This window comes from Sturnira hondurensis, unplaced genomic scaffold (assembly GCF_014824575.4).
Source record: "Sturnira hondurensis isolate 20B ecotype Veracruz unplaced genomic scaffold, ASM1482457v3 Scaffold0007797, whole genome shotgun sequence".
Lineage (NCBI taxonomy): Eukaryota > Metazoa > Chordata > Mammalia > Chiroptera > Phyllostomidae > Sturnira > Sturnira hondurensis.
The window spans coordinates 1,616,038-1,643,488 of record NW_028080428.1 but is presented as its reverse complement, the minus strand read 5'-3'; the positions used below and the strand labels follow the sequence as shown (position 1 = coordinate 1,643,488).

At 45.9% G+C, this 27,451-nt stretch overlaps 1 protein-coding gene across 1 annotated transcript; it reads left to right on the top strand.

Moving 5' to 3' along the window:
- The first annotated feature begins 480 nt into the window (after positions 1–480).
- Positions 481–26,504, top strand: MAJIN (membrane anchored junction protein). Its single transcript, XM_037053146.1, has 11 exons — positions 481–546; positions 8,620–8,737; positions 10,902–10,947; positions 13,790–13,865; positions 14,046–14,171; positions 15,007–15,038; positions 15,345–15,436; positions 16,832–16,895; positions 23,311–23,383; positions 25,014–25,131; positions 26,207–26,504. The coding sequence occupies exons 2-11, from the start codon at positions 8,637–8,639 to the stop codon at positions 26,250–26,252; spliced, it is 774 nt and encodes a 257-aa protein (XP_036909041.1). The 5' UTR covers positions 481–546; positions 8,620–8,636; the 3' UTR covers positions 26,253–26,504.
- The last annotated feature ends 947 nt before the right edge of the window (positions 26,505–27,451 follow it).

Here is a 27,451-nt window from a genome sequence, read left to right as displayed (position 1 = left end):
ACCATTCACTCCCACTTTCACACCTGTTTAAAACTGGAATATGCCTAACTGCTTTACAGCACGGCCTTGAGGATTAAAGGAGAGCGGGGAAAGTGCCTGTACCATGCTCCACACACAGTAGGGGCTCTGCCAGTAACAGTTCCGGACTTGACCACGCCAGACACATAGTCAGTATGACATGAACAAGTGGTGCACACGCTCAGGGAACTGAGGAGAGTCACCCAGCGTCTCAGCTCCGGTGGGTGCAGCCCATGGCTCTCCCTGGACCTTGGCCTCGTGCGACCCCTAGCCGAGGTCCCAGCAGTGCGCATGTGGCATGCATAAACCTCAGGAATCTGTGAGCGGGAGCCCGAAGGGCGGAGCAGAGATGCACATCTGCGCCTGCGCAGAAGGCCCGATGGGCGGGGCGTGGAGTGCAGCTGCGCGTGTGCAGAAGGCCTGGCGGGCTTGGGTCTCGAGCAGAGAGCATGGGCGAGAGGATGAGCGAGTCCTGTAGCCGGGCCTCGTTCGAAGTCGGCGCCCTCGTTTCTCAGAGAGCACTGCCTAGTGAGTAGTCTTGTGGGGTCCACTTTTCTGAGGCGCGAAGAGCCATCCATGTGTCAGAAAGGGCCTGGCTGAGCCCGAGAGGTCCTCGGGTGTGAGGTAACGGCCCCAGCGGCCTGGTGCTCGGGTTTGTTCCGCCTTCCCACCCATCGGGGAGGTTTCCGGTCTGGCAGCTCCTCACCACCCGCCGCTGGCCCCTAACGTAACCTCGCCAGCACTTGGGCCCGTTCGGACGCCCAGCACACCCTTTGCCAAACCACAGGGCCACGCGCGTTGCCGTGGCCTGGGGCTCAGGTAGCTGCGGGTAGGAGGGGCCGAGGCGTGGGTGGGCCGGGGCCAGCGCCCGGCCTGGGCCGAGCGGGTGGCGTCCCCTCCATAGGCCGCAGACCAGCGAGGAGGGAGAGAGCCTGGTCAAACAGCTCGGGTGTTCCGCGTGTTCCGAGGGCCCGCCCGGCCCGCGCCCCCCCTGCTGAATGACTCGCCCTGTGTCCCGAGTGTCTGCTCTGATCTGCAGCCCCAACGGCGACCCAGGCCTGGTCGTGGCCATGAAAACCAGACTTCTTCCATGGGAGCGTTTCTTGGCACATCATGTGTTAAAGGTTGGAATGAGTTTCTAGTTTGCAAACGCCTGTTCGAACCCCCGAAGTAAGTATTTGAGACACGGCGCTCGGTGAGAGATCCATCCGCTCAGCCCCTCGGGTTCTTGAATCTGGGCATCTGGGGACGTGGACGGGAAGGTTCGAGCGCGTGAACTTTGCTGCACATCCTCAGCTTTTCTGAACATTAGGTCTCTCCCCTGCGCGTCCGCAGGTGGCAGACCTTTCTGCGGTGGCCGGCACTCTACCCGGACTCTCTGTCACAGGGTGTCTCTCGGGCACCTCCAAACTGAGCACGTCCAAGTAAGGACTTCCCCTCACAAACTGAGCTCTATAGGGCTCCTTTTAAAAAAATTTTTTTTATTCCATTTTATTTATTTATGGCTCCTTTTTTTTTTTAATACTTTATTTATTTATCTTTAGAGGGGAAGGGAAGGAGAGAGGAAGGAAACATCAATGTATGGTTGCTTCTTGTGCATCTCCTGCCGGAAACTGGCCCCTGCCGGAAACTGGCCTGCAACCCAAGCATGTGCCCTGACTGGGAATATGGCTCCTTTTTAAAGAAACTGGCGTGTTTATCCTTCACCCTAGTTCAAGCAGCCAGGAATGGTCCTCGTCTGTCCTCACCCCTGCAAGTCACTAAATCATGACATTTTCCAAACCAGATCACTTCTCTTTCATTTTCACTACCATAGGCCAGACGACTCTCGGTTTCTGCCTAGAGCCACAGGAGTCTCCTAGCTGGTTCGTTGTGTTCTGCTCTTGTTCCGGGTTATTCCCACATTACAACCAGAAGGCTGTTTTGTTTTGTTTTGTTTTTGTTTTGGTAACTTAAGAGCTATGTGGTTACTTTTCTTTTATATTCTGCAGTGTCTTCCTATTGCTCTTAGGATAAACTCCACAGTCATAACCTGGCCTGTAGGGAATGTTCTCATTCCTTCTCTACCTATGCTTTCTCCCTGAACATTCCAACAGCTTCAAATGCCACGGAAACATTGATGACTCGAATTTATATTTCCATCCCTTGCTTGCTAGGATACCACCCCCTCTGCATATCCACGGAGATGTCTAACAGGCCTCTCCAATTTAACTAAAGCAGAACTACTGATTTTTTTTCTGCAAATTTCCACCCCTGGCATCCTTCCCCATCTCAGTAAAGGGTATGTACCAATGTCCACCTCATAGCAAAAGCCAAAGTAAGCGACATCCTTGATTCCCACAGCTAGTCCATCTGTCTAAAATGTACCTCCAATCCAATTATTCTGTAACTCCTAAGACCCCAAAGTCCAATCAGCAACACTTTTCTTCTAGACTGCTACAAAAGCTTCCTAACTGGTCTTTTTGCTTCTGCTGCTGTTCTCTTACAGTTCATCTTCCTCTTAGCAGCCAGAGTGATATTCTTTTTTCTTTTTTTTTAAAGATTTTATTTATTTATCTTTAGAGGGGAAGGGAGGGAGAGAGGGAGAGAAATATCAATGTATGGTTGCCTCTCCTGCATCCCCTGCTGGGAACTGGTCTGCAACCCAGGCATGTGCCCTGACTGGGAATCGAACCGCGGTTCTCTGGTTCGCAGGCCCGAGCTCAATCCACTGAGCTACACCAGCCAGGGCCAGAGTGATATTCTTTTTTTTTAAAATTTATTTATCTTTAGAGGGGAAGGGAAGGAGACGAGACAAATATCAATGTGTGGTTGCCTTTTGTGCGTCCCCTGCTGGGAGTTGGCCTGCAGAGAACCAGCCTGCAACCCAGGCATGTGCCCTGACTGGGAATCCAGAGTGATATTCTTAAAGCATAGATTATTTCTTTACTTTTTATAAAACCCTTAGCATAAAATCTGAATTCCTAATGATGGTCGACAGGCCTTATGTGATCTGGCTCCTGCCTGTCTCTGCCTCATCTCAACTCTGTCTTCTTTCTCTGTGTTCCAGTCACACTGACCTTTCTGTCCATTAATTCACCTATCACAGGGCATCTCTGCTTGCTGGTTTTTTCTGCTTGGAATGCTTTTCCCCTTGACTTTGAGTGTGGTTTCACTTTCCATTAAGGCCTCAACTCAGTTAGGATCTCTTCTGAAAGGCCTTTGCTGGCTACACTAGCTGAAGCAGCCTCCCAGTCACTATCATAAAATCCTATTTTATTTTCTTCGTAGCACTTAAGAATATTTCAAATTAATTCATGTGTATTGTTGCTCTCCACACCTCCTGAAGCGTAAGCCCTTCAAGATGGGATGGTGTTTCTCTTTCCACTCATTTCATCAGTGCTCAGAACAGTGCCTGATGCAGAACAGGGCCTGAGGCTCTCAAATGCGTGGTGACTGACTTCACTTGCAGTCTTATGTCGTAGAACTGCCCTCATGCCCACTCTGTTCCAGGTGACTATACTACTCTCTTTTGAAAATGCCAAGCTGCTCTCAACCGAGGACTCCTGCATCTGCTGTTTCCTATACCCACCGCAGCCCCCGCACCTACTTTTAATTTGCACATCCCTAACTCAGACTCACCTTTCAGATAGGAGTCACTCGAAGTGGTCCCCCCCCCCACTTCCATCCTAGGTTGGGATACTCTAGGTTAGGTTATGCCCCATACCACCCTATCCTTTTTTTGGGTATTAGTTGTTACAGTTAAAATCATTTGTAAGTTTTTGTAGGCAGGGACCAAATTTTTATTCTCCCCCATTTTATTCCTTAACTTAGTTTCTGGAACATAGTAGACATGCAAATATTTGGTTGAATGAACACAATTTTGAGAGAATCAAATCAGGTAAAAATTAGAGCAGTTAGCATGGAGTGTAAGTTAGCTGAATTTGCCTTGCCTAGTTCAACAGAATTGTTTTGGATCTTGTGAGATAGAGATAGGAAAGCATTGTATAAACTGAAAGTGCTTCATAAATATGAGGGGTTTTTTGCTAAGGTCTATTCACAGTCATATCCTTATGGTTTGATGGTCTTTCAAAGCACAGTGTTGTGTTTCCCAGCCACAATACTATTGGACCAGGTGGCGACATGAAATACTCTTCTGTTGCTTTTCCATAATAAGCAGCACAGTCCTGGACCTGTTTACCAGAGGCAGTTTTCCCATTAGCTTTCATGATGGTTAAGATGGAAGTAGAAGAGGCACTTAGGTGCAGAGAACAACTTAGAGGTTGACTTAGACATTTTCCTGAGTCTATAGAGCTGTCCACAAAGGCCTTTAAATTTCCCTTCAGGGCATCTTCCTACCTCTCTGTTCCGAGGTTAGTTACTCCTTTCTCCCAAACAAAACAAAATCTGACACAGTTCCAATGGAAAATCTATTCCTGAACAAATGCTAATAGCCTTTTCAAGACTGTGCCTTTTACCAAAAAGCTAGGAAGAAACCTAGAGAAGGCAAATGACATCAGTAAGCATGGAGGTATCCTGGGTAGCCTTAGGTCAGTCTCTTCCTGTCCCATATTTGAACACTTTGCTTTTTAAAAGGCCATTCTTTATTGAGTGACCTATGTGTAGAGCAATATAATAAGCAATCACACATGCATTATTTCATTAACCATTCTAATCACCCTGTAAGAGGATCAGGAAACTGAAAATAGTTCCTTTTGAAAATAGAGCTTGAAAAAGAAAAGGAAAAACAAACCAAAACCCCCAAAACAAAATGAAAATAGAGCTTGAAGACAAACAAATGGGACTGTAACTCTTTATACTATAAGATATAGTTCTGAAAACCTTTTAATCAGAAAATACTAGATTTTGGCTTGATCTCTACCCCGATTAAGTTTGCCTTGAATCATCCAGAGTTATGAGAGTGATTTTTTGAATTCTGCAAAGCTTAATAAAACGACTGGCCGACTAATGTGTTGTTACCAAAAATGCGTGGGCCAAGGGAGTCAGCAGTCTCTGGGGGGCCAGTCCTGGTTCTATACTGAGTTACGTGACTGTGGAAGTTACTTTCTTCTTTGGTGAGGCACTTCCCTCTTGTCCCCACTGAAACAAAGGGCACCACAGTGTAGGCAACCATAGATCTCTGGTTGGAAATACAGACTTCCAAAGTCTCAGTCTGCTTCAGCAAAGGCAGGCAGACCTCTGAGGCTGGCCGTGGACTTCTGAAGTTATAAGGAGCAGTTGGTCACCTTTCTCAATCTCAGTTCTAAAACTTGGGTATTAGATTCACAGTGTCAGTAGGATTTCCCTGTTTTGTGGCCCACATTCATTAGTGGTCATAGAGCAAATGTGTTTTTGAATAAATACTTAATGGAAGCTCTTTTATTTAACATTGGAAGATTTCTTATCAGACAACACCAGAAAAACTGAGTGATGGTACTTCCTTGAGATTGTCTCCTTCCATCTCAGTAGACGATGTCATTATCCTCATACAGCACTCAGCCCTGTGTCAGGTTCTGTGCACTGACCCAGGTTTTGTTCATGCGAAACAAATGACCAGACCTTGGACAAGCTTGCTTTTTCTAACATTGGTGCTAATGTGTTGTTTAGGTCTAATTACTGGCGATTTTCAAGGAAAGTTTCTTGATTAGGACTTGTCCGATTTTGCAGTGAGATTAAAGCGAATTAATTTTCCTGTCTTGAATTTGCTTTTCTAGTGAAGCATTCATGGAGAAACTTCAAATCTATCGAAATAGCTAGTGTTTATATAATACTCTAGGAGCAGCGGTCCCCAACCTTTTGGCACCAGGTACCAGTTTGGACCAGGGTGGGGGCCGGGGGATGGTTTCAGGATGATTCGAGTGCATTACATTCAAGCTCATTTCCTGCTGTGCGGCCTGGTTCCTAACAGGCCTGGACCAGCATGGAGGTGGGGACCCCTGCTTTAGAATTTGTGAAGTACTATTTGATAGCATGATCTCGTTCAGTACCCGCAATAATTCTGGGAGTAGGTGGGATCCCCATCTGTAGATGTAGAAACTGACAAATGAGGCTGAATTGTCCAGGATTTAATAACCAATAAGAAGCAGAGCTACGACCTGGGCCTTGGTCCTCCAATTCCGTATCCTAGGTCCTTCCCACTTTTATGTCTATCCCATTTTGCCTGTAACTTTCCTTCTTCTGTTTTAAAGCTGTTGTTTTGTGGTCACTTAAAAATGGGTTGGGATCCTGTCTCTTCATCTGCAAGATCTCATCGACTTAATAATAGTCCCAGGGACATAGTGTCGCCGTGACTGCAATACTCCTGCTGGAAAATAACCTTGTTGGATTTTTGAGCCGCCACTACTACTCTGGTTGTCATGGGTTATTCTGTCTAATCTTTATTTCCAGACAAGGTTATTCATGTGTGGCGTTTGTTTCTGCAGCCAGCAGTGAACAGGAACAGGCTCCGTCTAGAAGAGGGCTGTTCTTACCTCTTTCAGCCAGCCAGCTATAGCCAGCACGTGAAGCTTCCTCTCTGGATTCTCATTTCCAGCAAATGTCCCTCATTTCCTCTGCTCTGATGCCCTCAGCCCTTGGTCTGTAGAGAGAAATGACTGCATTTTTGAAGAATCCTTTATCTAACTGAGATCTAAATTTTTGTGGCATCCACCTAAGTCTGAATGGGTGGACTCCCTGCCTACTTAGAAAACTCACCTAGAACCAGAAAACACCATCAAATCTAGCCTGAGTTCCTGCTGGGCCTTGGCATGGAGAATCAACAAAAATTTTCTCAGGATATGAACAACATTTCCCCTTTGGTAACTCTGCAGTTGGCACCAACTAGTTCTTTTCACTTTTGACTGCAATTCTAGTCTAAATAATCCCCTGGGCTCTGGCTCCAGCCTCCGGTCAGCATCAAGATCAGACACTGGGATATCTCCTTACTGGCAGCCCCAGGCTTAAACTTTGGAAATTGTGGGAAATTCCATTCTTTGGCTGCAAAGATCTTCTGACTCCAACACACACGAGTTTTTCCTGCTGAGTAGAAATTATATCAGTAATATGGAGTATCAAATAATGAAAATAGTCCTTTGTGTGTGTATAATATTTAGTACTTAAAAATGATGTTATATTTATTTTTTCTCCTTTCTAATAACCCCGGGAAGCAGAGTGGTTAAGAGCATCAGGTCTGGATTTATACTGGTCTCAGTTTGAGTCCCATTTCCAGTGTTCAAAGCTATGGAGGTTACTTCACTTCCCAGTGTCAGTTTCCTCATCTGTCAAATTTAGCCCACTTGTCTCGTAGGCTTATTGTGAAGACTGAGATAAGAGGGCATGAAAAAATTATTATTGTATAAATAAGAAAACCCAGGCCCAGAGAAACTAAGAAGAGACACTGGAGCTGAGATGTCAACCTGAATTGTTCTCACGTTGTATCTACCTCATCTCAGCTTCCTCTGAAATCAGTACCTTGCACTGTGTAAAGGTAGCTTTGATCCTCAACAACCGTGAGCCTCTTATTCTCATTATTTATCATTTAAACTTTTGTATGGAGAGAGAGAAAGTGCAGGATTTATTCTACTTTACAAAGAAAAAAGAGGCCCCAGAGAATCCTAATAACTTAGAAAAACACCGTGTGCTTGACTCCTAGCTCTCAGCACATACCAGTTGCCTCTCCAAGGAGAAGAGACAGGCTGTCCTTTCTTATCTCTCCCCTTTCCTTTCCTGAGTTTCCCATATTGGGGACCTTAAGTGGGCAGAGATTCTGGAATAGGAAAAGTAAAAGTAGTAAGTGCTAGGAGGAAGGATGGTAGGCACTCTTGTCTCACAAGAGAGAAAGAGGAAGAGTGAGTGGGAGGTAGGGAACGTAAGGCCTTCCTCAGCATCGCTGAGGAGCATTGGTGCCATCCTTACTGGCTGCATTGGCTGTGGCAGGGAGTGGGGCTCCTCCCTTAACTGTGTGTAAAATGAATAGCAGAGGTCTTCTTAATTGTGCCACTTACTGGTATAGCCTTTGAATTGTTTCATTATGTGACCTGAGCCCTGTTCACACTGGCCTACGTTACAGGGAAAGTGAGGACAAGGGCAGAGGATAGATTCAAGAGATATTTGGGGATAGATATTGAAGATGTTTATTGGTTTTAGAGAGAAAGGATGGGGAAGAGAGAGAAACATCCATGTGAGAGAGAAGCATCAGTTGGCTGCCTCCCATGTGTGCCCTGACTGGGAATTGAACCAGCGACTGTTTGGTGCATGGGATGGTGCTCCAACTAACTAAGCCACCTGGCCAGGGCTGGAGATAGATATTTAATGCTAACAAAGACAAACCCTGTGAGTCATCAGGTAATAGTATTATTTTCATGGAAGAGAGGTAATTTGCACAAACTTCTAAGATGAACCAAGCTTGCTCAGGACTTTTGACTTCAAGTGAAGAGATTGTCCCAGAACACCATGTATTCTCTGCATGCAGGTAGCAGAATGGTCCAGGTAATTAATACCAGAACTAAGCCTGGGACATAAACAGTGGCGCTGAGTGTTGGACATTTTACTCATAAACAGTGCTATAGGTTGGGCAGGCTCACTTTCCCGTATGGAAGGAGCCATCTTCGGTTTTTCAATATTTCTCTAATATTTCTTTTATAGGCTATCGTTTGGAAGCAATGAGTTTAAAACCCTTCACCTACCCGTTTCCAGAGACAAGATTTCTTCATTCGGGATCTAATGTGTATAAATTCAAAATCAGATATGGCAACAGAGTCAGGTAAATTTAAAGGGGGTGAGGGTGGGGGTGGAGGGATAGAGCAAAAAAGAAAAATGAGTCATGGACGCAGACAGCAATGGGGCGATTGTGGGGCAGGGGAGGGGGTGGGTGGAGGTGTAAAGGGGATAAACGGTAGTGGGGGAAAATACAATACAAATTTACAAAAAAACAAACAAATTTACTATTAAAAAAAGAAAAGAAAGTTCAAATACAAAATCAGATATGGCAACAGCTTCAGGTAAATTTAAAGCTAGCGGGGGTAGCCTTTGCAAGCAGGTAAGCGCGTTTTCCCCCAGGTCAACCTTTCTCTGCCTTTGCCCAGTCCAGGAGACTGGCTGCAGTAGTACCTCGTGGGTTTCTTTCTGAGGTATTTTATTTTCCATATATTGTATATTATTTGTGTAAGTTTCTAAATGAGTGATGGCGTGACTTTGGGGAAGTGCTTCTTAAAATTTTTTATCTCAGGACTCTTTGCACTCTTAAAATTAGTGAGTATCCCAAAGTTTTAGATTATATGGGTTATCCCCGTCAATATTTATCATACAAAAATGAAACAGAAAAATTAAAATATCATACTTATTAATGTAAAAATAGTATGTCATAAAATGTTTTTTATTGATTTTAGAGAAAGAGTAAGGCAGGGAGAGAGAGATTTGTTGTTCACTTGTTCATCCATTCATTGGTTGCTTCTTGTAGGTGCCCCGTCCAGGGATTGAACTCACAACCCTGGTGTATCTGGACAGTGCTCTAACCAATTGAGCCACCCAGTCAAGGCTACTGTGGTCATTTTTTTTAAAGGTTAATTGCAATGTGGAATCTGAAATTATATCAGTGAACTTTTTGAACTCTGCTACATTAAAATTCATTCATCTCTCTTGTTCTTTGAATGAATATTTTTACCTAGAATGATTTTGTAACATAATGCATTTCATTGGCCATTTGGAAAACATTGGTTTGCTGATTTATTCAACTCATCCAAATGTCAACACATTTCATTATGCAGGAATACCTTGGAGATATTGTGGGTTCAGGTCCAGACCACTACAATGTAGCAAACCGTAATCTTTTTGCTGATAGAGAGTTTCACCTTGAATTTGTAAAATATGCAACAACTGTGAAGCACAGTAAAGCAAAGTACAATAAATGAGATACGCCTGTACAATATCAAAAAAATATTTGTTAATATCACTACCAGTCTCATCAGAAAACTGACAATCTCATAGTGTTGGACAGAAGTTTTCCAAAGTGCAAATTTTTGCTTGAAATCCCAAAATTTATCACTGACAACAAATACTGTCAGTTTTCATTTGACAATAAATAGCTGAATCGATAAGCTCACTGTTCATTTTTTGAGAAAATGTCACATTACCAAGTCCAATAACAACCGTAGTTTGTATGTCAGCCAACCATCCAAGTGATCGCTGTCCGTGAAAAGAGCAGGTAGCTCGGTTTGCAGCCTACTCGCATGAGTGCTTTTCCTCCAGACACCGCTGTGTTTCCGTAAGCACAGAAGTGCTTTCTGCATGCTTGCCATTTTATCCTATAACATATTAAAAAGACATGTATTCAAGAGTTGGGATTTTATAGAATTACTAAATTTTTACTGCTTCCTCAAGGGTATTAAATGAAGCTGGATTTTTTTTTTCCTGTGTGGCAGTAAAGGTTACTGTAACTGCTGGTACAGTTTAGTGCAGCTGGCTGGATTTATGCTAAGACACCAGCAGTTTTACTCACTGTTGCTTTTGCATTAATGATTACAAATGTTAACCCAGTGAAAAAGGCAAATAACATCTTAGTATTCTGAAAACAATGTTTGCCCTTGGAGACCCCTTGAAAGGGTCTTGAGGACCCCTAGGGGTCATCAGACTACACGACTACAAATGCTCTAACAAATTAGTAACTTTCACAAGTGGCAATTTCAGATCTTGGCAAGTTAGCAGAGAAGGTATTTCGATACCTTCTGGCACAAGGTATTGCCTTGTGCCAATTCTCAGACCACACCATCTAGGTGATCACTTCCTCCCGTGAGCCCTGGGTCAGCACACATGCCTGTTATTTAGTTGTGTTTCTTTAGCTCAGTGGAAGTGTCATTTTTGCTCTACTGTCTGTTGTCTCCAGAGCTTTCCTTCTCTCCTTACTTATCTCTTGTTTATTTACCTTCTAGAAGGGAAGATGTAGAAAATAAGGAAGTCATCGTCCAGGAGCTGGAGGTAGGAAAAGAAGCTGACAACTTCTGGGAAAGTTGTTCTTCTGAGGATGCGTCTATATCCAGATTTTAATTATTTCTTACCAACTGAGTCACAATTCCACTTGATTGCTTGGCTTCTCCCTGCCACATTTCCTCTGCAAAGAAATTTTACTGTTTTTCCAGGGAAATTAAAGCCTGTATCCTTTTTCGGTTTTCCTAGTTGAAGTGTCAGCACCTTTGAGGATGAGAGTTATTTTGTTTCTACCAGTGTTCCCAGCCGCAGGCAGCTGTCTTGTGGCAGCTGGCAAAGAGGAAGCTTCCGGAGGGCCGGGCGGAGTGCCGCTTTCCAGGGCTCCGGGAAACCTCGCCATCCCAACCACTGCCTGGGACTTGACGTTCAGGAAACTGAATTGTAAACACACTGACAAGGCTGCTGTGTCTTCATCTTAATTGGAAACATTTGCCATTGCTTTATTCCCACTTTATTTTCATTCCTTTTCTACCCAGCTCCTCTAGCTTTACGTTTTCACACAGGAAGAAGACCGAACAGGTGGACATTTTTGTAAATTGGTAAAAGCACTGGGAAAGGGGCTGAGCCTCTAATTAGCGGTGTGATCCTCAACAAATCATTTATCTCTCTGGGTCTTGATTGCCTCACTGGTAAAATGAGAGAGTTCTAAAGATTTTATCTATTTTCAGAGAGGAGGAAGGGAGGGAGAACTATTGATTGGGTGCCTCTCATATACCTCCAAATGGAGACCTGGCCCACAACCCAGGCACGTGTCTTGACCAGGAATCGAACCTGTAACATTCCAGTTCACAGACTGGCAGTCCGTGTACTGAACCATACCAGCCAGGGCTAAAATGAGATTTTTAAAGTCATTTAATCTCTTATAACTTCACAACTCAATGATTTATGATTATTGTGGTTTATTAAAACATATGCTGCCACATTTCAAATAATTCAAATATAACTGAATACACAAAACTGTGGAAACCAAAAATTTGACTCATAGCACTAAAGATACCTGTGGCTCTTTGGCCAAACGTTGAAACATACATTAGGATCTTGCAGGGCCTCAGAAACATCATTATAAATAGCGATATAGGACCGAGGCAGTTTTTTGCTTATTTTAATTGTGAATAGAGCAGAATTAATTCGCTTTGCTCCAGTTAATTTGGGCAGAGAAGAGCTCACGTGGTACAGTAAAGTGGAGAGCGCGTAGACTTTAGAACCGGTCAAACCTGGGCGTGAACTCCAGCTCTGCCTTCGCAGAGTGGCTTTGGGCAAGTGACCTGCCTTCTCTGAATCTCTGTGCTCACCTGTCAATGAGGTCCATGCATAGAGCCTGTTTTCAGGGTTGCAGTGAGGACGAGAAATAGGTGTGTGCAACACCTGCCACATAGCTCGGCAAGTGCTAGCTAGACAGCATTTTTACATACGTATATAATCATACTCATATTCTCAAAGTGCTTTTTTATATGTTCTCTTTCATTGGTTTTGATGTGGGAATTGTTATTCTCTTTCAGTCATTTAGAAAACATTTATTGAGAGGCACTATACCTTAATTGTTAAGATAAGCCTGGGTTCATATCTTGGCTGTACCATTACTAACTATGAAACCTTGAAAAAGTTATTCCATCTCCCTCTGTCTCAGTTTCCTCATCTGTAGAATGAGGATAATACAAGTGTCTATCTCATAGGGTTTTATGAGAGTTAATATGTATCAACACAATAACACTTGCCATTGTGATTACTCAATAAATATATAAGTAAGCTAGATACTATGCTCAGTACGGAGAATACAAAGATAAATAAGACACAGTTTCTACCTTCTGTGAACCCAAGTGTGATGGAAGTGAGCTTAGATGAAAGGACAAAGCTAGGACTGAAATTCACATTTTTTCCCCATAGAAATCTAAGTCTTTTTATGATACCAAGTTGTTTCATTAGTGTATACTGGCAAGCACAGGTTAGTTAGAGATTTAATCAATTAAGATTTTTCAAAGAGTAGAAGAAAAGGTTTGACTTAAGCAAAGGCAAAAGAACTTAGTAAATACCCGTACTGTTCATCCAGTATACGTTTACCAGAGCCCTGTCATGCGTCATCCACAGTGGTGGATACCACAGAAGGAACACTAAAACAGATCAGTGTACCAGGTCTGTCCAGAAGGAATCCAGCCATGTAATAGAAAAAAAGACATTTGTTGAAGAAGGTACAAGATAAAAGAAACAGTTAACACAAAAGTGGTGCAGATTTGTTGCTGTACTCGCTCGGGCGTTTTGAATGCAACAGCCTCACAGTGCACATGCTCACTCAACCGCATCTACCGCCCCCACTGACCAGTACAGTGAAGTCATCACTGTTTTGCACGTGCTCTCCAGTCCACTCTCCTTGGCTGCCAGGTTACATCGATGTTGTGCAAACCATTCTGGTTACATGAACAACGGCTGGGCTTTTTCTTGCCAGACCTTGTATAGTCTACCTCAGGGAGATTTCTCAGTCAGGAGAAATGGGTACCTGGAATGTGGTGGGGGTCCAGAGCTAATCACTGTGCACCTGAGATTAACAGTTAATCACAATGTGGAAAATCAGGGAAAATTTTCTGGAGATGGCTTTGAACTATACCTTAAAGGTAGGCAGGATTTGGACGTATGCTGGTGAGTGGAAAGGCATTTCAGGCAGAGGGAACAGACAATGCAAGAGCGGAGAAATGGAGATGCAGAAGGAAGGCACGTTCAGGGAACAGCGAATAGTTCAGCTTCAGTAGGATATGGAGGGTGTGAAGGGCCATGACGAGTATAAATGGAAAGATTCGCCGTGGCTAGAGCAGGGTAAAGTCATTTCTGTTGTTTTTTTCAGGACTCTATTCGTGTGGTCTTGGGAAACCTGGACAACCTGCAGCCGTTTACTACGAAACACTTCATTGTGTTTCCCTGTATCCTTTCATTTCTGGATGGGTGTGAGCTACAGCGCAAACAGCTGAGTCAAATAGAAGCACCAGACCTACAGGCAGTTTGGAGGGTGGGTCAGGGGAAGGAGAAAGAGTCTTATCCCTAAAATAGTACTCAGGTATTTGCACTGCCGTCTTCCCTCACTCCTTAGCACCATTTCTCAGATAAAAGCAGATGGGAGAGAGTGTCCCACCTGAAATTCAAACATGGGGAAATCGCCTTGGTCCCCTATCCATTTGTTTTGACTCTGTACGTGGAGATGAAATGGTTTCATGAAAACCTGTCACCTGGTAAGTAGAGCGCTGGAAGTGTGGGTGGCAGAGAAGAGGAAGGGGGAAGGCCGAGGCTTCATGGGTTAGCAGTGCCAGCTGAGTACGGCGAGTGGTCAGCCAGACTAGGCTGTGTTGCACACTGTGCGGAGGTCAGAGCATGCGCTCCAAGCCAGACTGCGTGGTTCAAATCCTGGTGGCTTTGTCACTTAATCTGTGTGTCCTCAGATAAATTTCTTAATCTTTCTGTGCCTGCTTTGTGAAATGGTGAAGAATAGTAACAACACCCATCTCTTTGAGGCGTTAAAACCGTTATATATATAAATACTGGAAGATGGAAAGTAAGTACAAAGTCTGACAGAATGACCACTCAGTGGAAGAGACCTATTATATAAATACTTCCTTCCATTTCAGAGTATTCCGTGACTTTCACTGCATATCTTAAAGTGATACCTCCCAATTTTTAACCTGTAAGGGCCGTTAGTCTTTACTCATAGAGGGACAAGTAGACACCTGCCAGTTTGATTTGGGAAACAGTGCAAAGGCCTTGCTGCAGAATATCTCCCTAATTAATTTGTCACTGATGCCTGAAGTTCCACCTTTTGTTTCATAGTAGGGGTCCCCCCAAATAAGTGGTATATTGTTAGAACATGGTGTGAAGCACACTGGGATTTTCAGCTTGTGGTTCTGAAATGGGGAGGAATAGATTTTGGAGGACTGTATTTCTAGGATGAGGGGTACCAAGCAGAAGGGAGAGGGGTGTACACAGAGGTTCTGTGGAGGGCAGTTTTGGGGAATAAAATGGTAGCCAGAAACCCAACTCGATCCATGATGACATTTCAATTTCCTGTTGTAGGAAAACCAATAAACGACAGTGCTCTTGGGTTGGTAAGTTGCCTTTTGTATGTAATGTGAAAATTGCCTTTACTGCTTCACATCATAACAAAATCCTGCTCTAGTCTCTTCCTTTAACTTCGTCCCTCATTGCTGCCCAGGTCCAGTCAGAACAGTATGCATGAAACCACCTCTTTCCCCTTGGCTAGATTGAGACTGTCTCTCACAGAATGTCTGCCCTATTTGCAAAGCTGGCAGAGTTGCCTCTGGCAACTTAAAGGTGGGGCGTTCACTGTACCCTCCTGAACTGTGAGCACCTCTGGAAAAGAGGAATCACAGGCATCTGGTTCCTCTCTGAAGGTCCTAACTGACACGGAGGCAGCAGGAGCCATGAGGAAGAAACGAAAACGCATGGAAGTGTCCAGCTCTCCCAGCAGGCCCGGGCTGGACAGGTCAGTGGTGTTGGGAGAAAGTCAAAATCCTACATTCCACTTACACTTTGCCATAGTGTTGCTATGGTTGATCTTGTCCTTGTCCTTTCTCGGGGTTTCATTGGTACCTAGTTATTCCGATGGGTGGACGCAAATTGGTATTTGCAGTGTAATTTGAACAGTACCTTCTTCAGTAAAATAGGCTTCTTCCGTTTATTAAGATGGAGGCTGAGGGAAAAATGCAATCAGATCTATACAAGTACACCCAAAATATATTCAGTGAGTACTTACTATGGTTGTACTACCAAAAAAACACAGGAGACACAAGATTTAAAAAGTTCCAGGATACCCCTGGCTGGTGTAGCTCAGTGGGTTGAATGCAGGCCTGTGAACCAAAGGATCGTGGTTCGATTCCCAGTCAGGGCACACGTCAGGGCTGCAGGCCAGTTCCCAGCAGGGGATGCATGAGAGGCAATTGTACATTGATGTTTTTCTTCCTCTCTCCTTCCCTTCCCCTCTAAAGATAAATAAATAAAATCTTTTTTAAAAAAAGTTCCAGGATATATAAGGACATAGGGAAACCCTCAAGAGAGTAAGAACAAATAAAACGTAATTCTCTTTTACCTAGTGAGCAGTAAGCTTTTAGAACTCTATGTTAAAAGATAGTCCAATCTAAAATATAAATGTAAGAGGGTATGTAACAACTATTGGGTGAGGTGCTGTGCTATTCAGTGGAATGCTGAGCACATCCCTAATATGTGGAAGTGGCTATTGAGGAGGCTACTTATTTTCTTCCAATTCCCTGGCGGGGACAGAGCAAGTCAGGAAGACAGTTCAGTCATTCTGGTTAGCACCCGGAGAGGGCTGCTGGAGTAATCCAGGCTGTGGTTGGCTCCCCAGCCCAGAGTGCTGTCGGCAGAGAGCAGCTGCCTTCCCCTGGGACTGTGGGCCCCGAGATGGCCAAGAGCAGTGAAGATGGATCTCAGGAAGCCGAGTCCGAATCCTCCTAATGCTCGTGGCCCTGAGGGGTTGGGAACTCCTTTCCCAGCCAGGTGGAATGCACGGGTGCTTGGAGATGTGAAGCTGTGCGTGTTCCCCTTCACCGAATTTGCCGAGGAGGTGAAGCTCCACGTCTTCCCTTTCTTCGAGTTTGTAGCAGCATCGGGTATTTCAAAATCAGATACCTGCTGTCAGTCCATTTTCCTGTTCTCAACCACTAGATCCCTAAATGTCTCAAATTAGGATTCTACTGTGAATTAAAGCAGCACCCAAAGGGAATTTGGCCACACGGTTTCATCTGCAGGCCAGGAGTGGTATAAAAATAGCCAACCTGCTGAAATATTCATTTGAGCCACATTTGCTTGAATGTGGCAGTGTTGTTTCTGCCAGTAACGATTCCTGGTTTTCCCACCTCAGGGCCAAAGTGAGGACTTCCAGCCAAGGTCCCAGCAAAAAGAAGCTCCTTGTGGAAACCAGCCGGGTAAGCACAACAGTGGGGCTTCGAGGCTGCGACTGCTCCTGCTCTGCTGCAAGCCGGTCGGGGTTCCTGTTACCGCACATCTCGGTCCTTGCCACAGGCTGACTTGGCTGGACTCGTTCTCGGGTTTCGCCGTTTGCAGAGTTACGTTCAACCATTCTGTCCTTGCCACCACCTGTCCCAGCTGTAGCTGCATGACACTGTACACGTCGATGAATATTTTTGTTAGGAGTTCTTTCCTCGGCTGAAAAAGCCGCTTCTTATGCTCTGCCGTTCAGATAAGAAAACAGGGCTGTTGAACTGAGGTGGGATCCAGTACAGGCTTTTCTCTTTAGAAAGCTTTTTGCCTTCATCTGCACTGGGGTCTGAATCTAGGAACATCTAGTTTCCACAGACAAGCTAGTCACATAACAGCATGGGACGGTGGTAAGAGAAAACTTATTTAGAGCAGGGGTAGGCTGGCCCCAACAGTATTTGATTTTATCTGCGAGGCCTATTCCCTGTTTAGATCTCCTGTATCTGCTGCTCTACTTCAGGGCTTGTTTTCCGTGGTGGTCTCTAAAGTAACACCCTTTTTCTTTTCCTTCTCTCTTAAAATAGCTGTTATTTGTACTTTTTTCCTCTTCTGTCTTTCCAAAGTAGTTCTGACCTTAGGTATCCACACATTCTTAACTTACCTCTCTCACCTGCCCAGGACGCATTACATGGTTAGTTAGCAAGCAAACATATGTGCATTCATTCAGTAAACTTTCACTGAGTGTACTATATGCCAGGAACTAGGGAGCCCTGGCTGGTGTGGCTCAGCAGATTCATCACCGGCCTAAGAACCAAAGGGTCACTGGTTCGATTCCCAGTCAGGGCATGTGCCTGGATTGCAGGCCAGGTTCCCAGTAGTGCGTGTGTGAGAGGTACCCTATTGATGTATCTCTCATACATTAATGTTTATCTCCCTCTCTTTCTCCTTCCCTTCCAGTCTCTCTAAAAATAAATAAATAGAAAGTTAAAAAAAAAGAACTAGGGATAGCACGCCCTCTCCTAAACAATCCAACTGTGTAATTATTGATAGGTGTGCTGCGTGCAGGATGCGCGGGATGCAAAGGGACCACAAGGGAGAACCTCACCCAGACCGGGAGGCTTCCTCTATCAGCTCAGAGAACTAAAGCCCAGAGGAGGGGGTACAGTGCTTCGTAGACTGCCAGCCAGTGCCCCTGGTGCTTGGCGTTATCATCAAGATTACAGGACTCGCCCTGGCTGGCATAGCTCAGTGGATTGATCACGGGCCTGCGAACCAGACGATCTCGGTTCGATTCCCAGTCGGGGCACATGCCTGGGTTGCAGGCCGGTTCCTTGCAGGCTAACTACCAGCCCGGGACGCACAAAAGGCAACCATACATTGATGTTTCTCTCCCTCTCTCCTTCTCCTCTATATAAATAAATAAATAAAATCTTAAAAAAAAAAAAAAGATTACAGGACTCCCTGTAAAGTATTTTTAAGTACAAACGTGAGATGATTTTCACTTCTAAATGATTATTCTGTCTCCTGTTTGCAAGGCATTGTGTTAGATGCAGGGGTACACCAAACATGTAAAATCGGGTTTCTTTCTAGGAGTAAATTGTTGAGTTGGAGGAAGAGTGAATTCTCTGGGGCTCAGACTTCTGCCTGCGTCGGCAGGTGTGGGCTACAGGGCTTCCTGTGCCGTGGCCAACTAGCCCATGGAATGATTTTAGGCAGATCGGTGCCCTCTTCTATCCTCTCATCCCTTTGAGAGGGAAGAAGAACTGAAAAGGTACATGAAGCTCTAGAGAACAAAGACACTCTATACAGCCAACATGATAATTGTTAAAGGAACATTTCCTTCACTCTCTACCCTTTGTACCTTCCTATTCTTAGTTTGACAGATCATCTCCCTCCAGAACTGTACCCACAGTTTCTTACTCAACATAATTACCTTTCAGCCTGATACTGAATTTAGAAAAAACTCTGAACAAAAAAACCCAAAAGGAACATGTTTATTGGTTTTGACTCAAAGCCTAAAAACAGTCTCCATCGTAGACCCTGTTCCCAGAGAGAGGATTTCTCCTAAATTAAAGTGATCACAGTGACTTTCAGTGTGAGCCCCTTGAGCTGGAAAAATTGAATTTGCTCCTATGGCCCAACACTGAACATTTTCTCTGCCCTTTGAGGGAAGTTAGGGTGTAGGATCACCATGTGGATTATGCCTGTCTGAACACCCTGAAAGCCTGAGCGGGGAAGTGTAGAAGAACACAACACATAGCTGAGTAAGGCCTCTGGTTCCATAAAAGGTGTTCTAGGGAGAATGGGAAGGAAGGGCAGACCCATTCCCTTTGTTACCCCACGCCCTAGACCTAGAGATCTGGCACTGGAAGGAGAAAAAAATGGGGGAAGAACAGATGAACGGTCCAGAAGTAAAGCATACTGTCACGTGCATAGTTTTGTTTGTTTGCCACCTCTGTTTAAACTGCACTTCTAAGCAGATCTGGCCCTGAACATTCACAGGACAACCTTGCGTTTGGTTTTTAGAGTATTGTGTCCTGTTGGATAGCCCGGGTGATACCTTCAGTCTTTTTTTTAATCAATTAGGCTGTTAAGGTTGTCCTGATTTTTCTCCCTTTGCCCCTCCACCCAGCACCCCCACTCCCTCAGGCAATCCCCACACCATTGTTTATGTCCATGAGTCCTGCACATAAGTTCCCTGGCCACTCCGTTTCCTGTACTGTACTTTACATCCCCGTGGCTGTTCTGTAACTATTTGTGCTTCTTTTTTTTTTTTTAAAGATTTTATTTACTTATTTATCTTTAGAGAGGAAGGAGAGAGGGAGAGAAACATCAATGTATGGTTGCCTTTTGTGCGTCCCCTGCTGGGAGTTGGCCTGCAGGGAACTGGACTACAACCCAGGCATGTGCCCTGACTGGGAATCGAACCGTGATCCTCTGGTTCGCAGGCCCGCACTCAATCCACTGAGCTACACCGGCCAGGGCCTATTTGTGCTTCTTAAGCCCCTCACCTCTTCAGCCATTCCCCCGCATCCCACTCCCATCTGGCAACCATCAAAATGGTCTCCATATTCATGGTTCTGTCTCTTTTCTTGTTTGCTTAGCTTGTGTTTTAGATTCAGTTGTTGATAGATACATATTTTTGCCATTTTATTCATAGTTTTGATCTTCTTAAATAAGTTTCTTTAACATTTCATATAATGATGATTTGACAATGATGAACTCCTTTGATTTTTTTTGTCTGGGAAACTATCTGCCCGTTGATTCTGAATGATACTTTGCTGGGTGGAGCAATCTTGTCTGTAGGTCTCTGGTTCTCATGACTTTGAATATGTCTTGCCAGTCCCTTCTGGCCTGCAGATTTTCTTTTGAGATAGGCTTATGGCAGCTCCTTTGTAGATAGCTAACTTCTTTTGCTGCTTTCAAGAATCTTTTAAGGTTAAGATTTATCTTTAACCTTTGGTATTTTAATTATGATGTGTCTTGGAGTAGGCCTCTTTGCATCCCTCTTGTTTGGGACTCTGTGTTTCCTGGACTTGAATGTCTATTTTCCTCACCAGATTAGGGAAGTTTTCTCTCTCTCTCTTTTTTTTCCAAATAGATTTCCAACTTCTTGCTTTTTCTCTTCTCTTTCTGGCACCTGTATAATGAGAATATTGGACCTCTTGAAGTTGTCCCAGAGGCTGCTTATATACTGTCCTCATTTTTTTTGGATTGTTTTTTTCTTCTTGTTCTGATTGATTGTTTTTTGCTTCCTTATGTTCCAAATTATTGATTTGATTCTTGGCTTCATCCACTCTACTGCTGTTTCTCTATAAATTGTTCTTTATTTCAATTATTTCATCCTTCATTTCTGACTGCATCATTTTTATGCTGTTGAGGTCCTCACTAAGTTCCTTGAGCATCCTTATAATCAGTGTTTTGAACTCTGCATCTGATAGATTACTATGTCCATTTCATTTAGCTCTTTTTCTGGAGTTTTGATCTTTTTTTTCATTTGGGCCGTGTTTCCTTGTCTCCTTGTTTTGGCAGCCTCCCTGTGTTTGTTTCTGTGTATTAGGTAGAGCTGCTGTGACTGCATGTCTTGGTAGTGTGGCCTAATGTAGTAGGTGTCCTGTAGGGTCTGGTGGCACAGCCTCCCCTACCACCCAAGCTGGGTACTCGAGGTATATTCTTTGTGTGGGCTGAGTACACCCTCCTTTTGTAGTTAAGCCTTGGTTGCTGTTTGTAGGTCAATGGGAGGGATTTACCCGCGCCAGTCAGCTACAAGGATTGGCTGTGACCACTGACCACCACCCTTCACCCTCCATGGAGGATCAGCTGTGTAGGGGCAGGGTGGTGGTGCTTTGACATGGTCTGTAGCTGTCCACTGGGTGCACTGGCCCTGGCTTTCCTGGGTTGTGCAGGCCAAAGTCAGCCCCCAGCTGTGTTTTGCCTGGGGTCACCCTGCCTGAGCTGTAGAGCAATCTGAGATGGCTGCACTTGGGCTGGGCTTGGAGATTCCCAGTAGAAGCCGAGCAGTGAATCTAGACTGGATGCTGCTGGTGCTGGGCCTGGGCCTCACTGAGACCCTGCTTGTTGCAGAGGATTTAGGAAGTTGTGCAGCAGGAGCCAGGACCAGCCATTCATATGCAAAAGCAGTGTGGGTGGGCCTGCAAGTGGGGTGGGGTAGAGTCTCCGGGGATCTTCCAGACAGGAGGACACCCTCAGTCTTATTTCAGGCTATAATGCTTTTTTGCTCTCAACATTTTCCTAAGAAGAACTCCCAAGATTTCAGGACAGAAGAGCTACGTTACTTGGTAAGGGGGCGCTCGTGTTTCCGAAGTAGGCTTGACCTCTGCCCTAGGGCTTTTGCCCTTCAGGTTCCCACTACCAACCTTATAGGTGCTTTCACTGGGGCCAGTGCAGCAGGATTTAGCCCCAAACCATAGTTTCATTAAATTTGTAAGAATCATTCCCTCAGGCTAGAAATCAGAGCTGTACCCTCTGAATTCCATATCTGCGCTGACTGGAAGAGGCTAAAAGATGGTCTCCTTCCTTCGTAAAGTTTCCTTTCACTTTTTAAAAAAAATCTTCACCCGAGGATATGTTTATTAATTTTAGAGAGAGAGGAAGGGATAGTGAGGAGAGAGAGAAACATTGATGTGAGAAACATGGATCGGTTGGTTGTCTCCCGTGTGTGTGTCCCAACTGGGGATTGAATCCACAGCCTAGGTATGTGCCCTGATTGGGAATCAGACCCGCAGCCTTTTGGTATGCAGGACAATGCTCCAACCAACTGAGCCACTTGGCCAGGGCGCCTTTCCCTTTTATCGGAATATGACTTAAGTGGCTGTTTATGTGGTCGAAAATATGATGGTTTTTGGAAAAGCTCATGACGGAAATACCAGCTTATATTAGGGTGGAGGCTGTATCCTAACTCCCCTAGAGCTTGCCATGCTTCTTCCTCCCAGACCTACCTTGGTAGTCTGCAGCCCCTTGCTGTGCAATTCTTCACTGGCAAAACGGCTCAAGGAACTTCCAGGCACCGCTGGGTAGTCAGGCCCTCAGGTTCTGCCCAGGTGAGGGGAATGGTCACTTGGCAGAGATTCCTGAAGAAAATGTATGAACCATGTGTCTGACTGTCAGGGCGTCTGCTGGAAATGTGGGCTTGGGACCAGGTTGTAGGATGTCCAGGGAAGCCTTGTAAAGTGATAGCACAAGGAGAAATCGTGAGATTACGTCGTAGCATGCTGGTTGCTTATGCTGTGATCCTGTTTCTCCTGCTCCAGCTCTAGCCGTGCTGATTACATTTATTTGTTAATGGCACTGTGCCTTTGCACTTCCTGTCCCTGTCTGGAATGCCCTTCCTCTCACCACCTCCTCACCCCCCGTGTCCCCCGTTAGGTCAGAATCCCACTTGTACATCACAGATCCGTGCAAACAGCACTTCCCCTGTGAAGTTCTCCTCCACTCACCGCCGCCTGCTCTGTTCGGGTCCTGCTCATCACCCGCACTCTCCGTAGACTCACGGGGCAGTCTCATCGCCCTGTCTTACAGCACTTGGTCTGTGTGTCAGCTTTACCATATAGACCATACATCTCTCCCCAGGAAAGTTGGGGTTCTCCTGACTCCTGGAACCTCAGTATTCTGTCCTTATTAATAGTAGGCACTAATACGGGATGATAAATTAAACCCAGCTTGGTTTGTTCTGGCTTTTAAATCATGTGCTTTTAGAAGGACGGTGGTTCGGAACTGAAATGGGAAAAGGACGGCCCTTAAGACAGAACTCTGGAACCTGCCTGGGCAGTCAGAAGCCAGGCCCCAGCGCTGTGAGAAATCAGCTCACCAGCAAATAGCATTCAGACCCTCAGGCTGTATTGGAGTAAAGTTTAAAACTTTTCTTGGTCCTCTTTTTATCAGAACCGGGAAACAAAAACCCAGCAGGAATGTCAGGAGACCTCAGCATTTGGTGTCGCTGATGTCCAGGAACAGGGTAGGTGCTGGGAAATTCGTTTATTGTCCTTTAATAATTGTCCCATCCCCTTTAGTTTTCCGGTGAGCAGAGTAGCACAGAGCTCCGAGTCTTCGCCTGTGCAGTGAGTGGTGTGCTTTGTTCCCGTGGGGGTGCCCGCTGGCCACCCTCCAGTCTGCGGCCTGCCCTTGTCTGGGGTCGTAGAAGCCACCCTCACCCAGCTCCCAAGAGGAGTGAAAGGAGGCAGTGCGTGTCCTTCCGGATCATGGACCGCTCTGCCTGGGTTCAGGAACTGCCCTTGCGGCTTAAGGATGAGTGAGAGACCACCTCTGGAATGCGAGCCGCAGGAGACAAAACCTGTCTCTGGTAGCAAACACTGCCTCAGTACCTCTCCCTGCCCCCAAAGCTTGGTCGGAAGTCAGTGATGGGTAAGACTCCTCACTGCACGGGGCAACCTGAGCCAGACTCCATCACTTGGGAGGCCTTCATGGAAGGACTTGGGGGGGTGGGGGCTGTAACAAAGAGCAATGGGCTCTCGCCCCCCAGCTTTGACAAAGCCCGAGTCCCCCTGTCCTCTGGGAGAAGCGCTTCCTGGCTCTAATCCCCTTAAGCCTGAATACCTGTTGGGGAGGGGTGCAGCTCCTTGCCTTGCTAGAGCGTGTCTTGGGGAAAAATCTGGCATCACAGAGTTGCTGATAAACCTGTTAAATCTGCTCTGCTAAGGGTGCTTTCATTCATATGATAAGGGTCCGAGAGGAAATGAGTGTGTCTCCCAAAGTTTCTGCAAGTCTCTTCCTGACAGACACTGACTCAGACTCTGAAGCCCTCAGATATTTTTGAAATGTTATCTACTGTTTGATCCTTGCCACCCGGTATTCCTGCGTATTACAACCTGATAAAAGGCTATGGAGAAAGGCGCTAGGGGCCTTTTTCCTCGGAGAAACTGGCCCTACTGGCCTTTGTCTCCCTTTAGAAACTGGCCATCCCTCCTCTCCAAGCAGATCACGTCATATCTCTGTCATATTCACTTTCATCCGTGATACCTGGGGGGGGGGACTCACGTGAAGCCACCCCCACACTTTTGTGCTTTTGATAGTGAAACTGATGCTCCCAGTGTTTCAGAGCATTTCCGTATGGGGTGATGTACTTCCCTTTTCTGTCTGAACGGAGAACGATCTCGATCTCGGGGAGGCTGTCTCTTCACCTCTTCCCTTCAGGCATTAGTGTTAACACTGAAGGTACGGCAGATGCTGGGTGGGGGTGGGAATGCATGTCCGAGTGTTGCCTTTCCAGCTTGCTGATCTTCCAACCAGCGTGGGGATCCTGAATGGACTGCAGTTACCACAGAGACAGGGATGTAATGAGCAAGGGAGTTCTTCAGCAAGTTGTCATCCATGTGAGGACACCAGCCGTGGTGGGTGGCTAGGAGTTGAATAGTGTAAAAATCTCAGGGGTCTGACTTTGAAAATACTCCAAGGCCAGGAGAGCATCTCACTGAGTGAAACTGGGAAGTCAGAACAAACAAGCCACCTGTCTTCCAAAAACTCCTGGTGTGAGGCCACTCTTGGCTTGTGCTGTGAGTGTCTTGCCTTCTCCCATGAAAGTAGCCTACAGACTAAGAGCTTTCCCTGCCTGCGTGTTTTCCTTGCAGATTCTAGGTGGGAGGACGGCCAGGCAGGGGACATCATCCTGCCAGGGCAGCAGAGCGGTCCATCTCCACCTGAAGGACCCGCAGACCTGGGGACCAGTGGCTTCTTCGGGTTTTTAAGGTAAAACAGACTTTTCCTGCCATCCAACTGTGACCCGAAATGAAATACCTCCTGAGTCAGCCACCCTGAGTGTCTCGGGAAATTAGAATGGAAGGAAAGCAGATCCCTGCACAGTCGCTGCTCTGTTCAGGGGAGGGTGCAGCTGAGATTGAGCACGAGGACTCTAACGGGGAATTAATTTTTTTAATTTTTAAAATATTTATTTTTAAGCCCTGGCTGGTATAGCTCAGTGGATTGAGCGCGGGCCTGCGAACCAGAGGATTGAGGTTCGCTTCCCAGTCAGCGCACATGCCTGGGTTGCAGGCTGGTTCCCTGCAGGCCAACTCCCAGCAGGGGACGCACAAAAGGCAACCATACACTGATGTTTCTCTCTCCTTCCCTTCTAAAGATAAATAAATAAATAAATAAATAAATAAATAAAATCTAAAAAAATATATTTTTAGAGCGAGAGGGAGGAAGAAGGGGAGAGAAACATCCATGTGCGAGAGATACATTGATCACTTGCTTCTTGCACACCCCCCAACTGGGGACCTTGCCCGAAACCCAGGTGTGTGCCCTGACTGGGAATCGAACCATCAACCCTTTGGTCCGCAGGGAGGCACTCAGTCCACTGAGCCACACCAGCCAGGGCCCTGACTGTGGATTTAATAAAAACTGCATCCTGTCCATTTACACACAGCCCACCCCACCCAGTGTGCCCAGCCTTGGGCCTAGTTCCATGATTACTGCCTGGACAGAGGCTGTTCTCATTGTATTCGGCTCATTTAGATGATTTGGTGACCAAAATGCTTCTATTCTCCCCTCTGAGTCTAGGCTGTGGGTCTTCAGAGCTATTTTTGCAGAGGACAGTTAGCAAGTCCCTTCATCTGTCTAGAGTTCAGCCATCCCGATGCAGTTCTGTATCTCCCTGCCTGAGTATAATCTAATTTGGGTGCATTTTCAAATGCTGTTCCAGACTCGAATTTCCACTCAGTGGTTCCCCAGAGCAAAAATGCCCTAGCTAATGGAGCCCTAATGCGGCCTGGGAGAGGGAATGGGACCTCCAGAGCCTCAGCCTGTTCTTGCTTTCTTGCAGCTCTCTCTTCCCGTTTCGGTATTTCTTCAGAAGGAGCAGCCAGTGAGCCTTCCAAACGTGGCTGTGGCAAGTGCCCTCCCCCAGTGACTGTCCTCTGCTTGCCCCAGACGCCTGAAGTCCCCTAGTTGGTTTGCCCTGTCCTTTACCCCTTTCCAGTGAAATGGTATTGGGTTTTTGTTTTTTGTTTTTTTTTCAATTTAAAACACTAGAAAAAGAATGGAACTTTCTAAAATGTTCTAGTTTGAGAATTGTACTGTTCTGAGGTTCAATTTAGGTCTTTCATCTCTAGCATTTAGGATCCTAAGACAATAAATTATTTATGGACAGTTATTGACTGAGTTCAGTAAAACAGAGTGTGAGAGAGAGCAAACTCTTCCTGCAACATACAAGGAAGCAATGCCTGAACCTCCCCCCGGGCGTACCGAGTACCTGGTTGTCAATAGGATGCTGTTTTGGGGTGGGGTCCGAACTGCACAGCAGCCTTGAAAGTCCCCCGCTTGGGTTAGGGAATGGGGTCTTGCAAGACTCGCTGATCTGGGTCCCGCTGACCCTCAAAAGTCATCCTCCCCAGTGCACCCAGCTTGGCCCAAAGCACAGCCTCTCAGTAGATAAATGCTTCCCACGCACCTGTCCCCCTGGCTTTTGACAGTGATGCGGGTGAGTTTACCGATTCCGAAGTCGGTCCAGGCTAGGGCCCCTGGAGAAGACCAGGGCCTGAACTCCATCTTGTAACGCAGGGGTGATCCGGCACACACAGGTTAGGGCCGTGCCTGTGGCCTCGGAGGATGAAAGTAACTGTTGGAGATTTGGGGAAGCTCATTTTAGCTGAGGACACAGGGATCACTGTTTAACTGTTAGAGATGTTCGGTATTAGGGTGGACCACCTTGTGAAGTAATGCACCCTCGTCACCCCTGGTCCTCCAACAGCTGATTTATCTGTCAGATGCTGGAAGGTTCCTATGACGTTGGGGCTGGACTGCTTGGTCCCTTGGCCATCCCTTGTTTTGCTGCCTTTGCCTTGGGGCAGAGAGAAGAGGCAGCCGCTGTGAGAGGGCCTGGGCCCTGGGGAGAGGAGGGCTGAAGCGGGAGCCGCCGTCTCTCAGGACTGAAGGACTAGGGACACGTCGCATTTACAGCCTTTGTCCCAAGCATGACCTGCTTCATGAAGTGCCGAAGGCACAACTCCAGTCTGGAGGCCGGAGCGCATTCCAGCTCTCCCTGGCTTACAGTGAGGCCGGGTTAAGT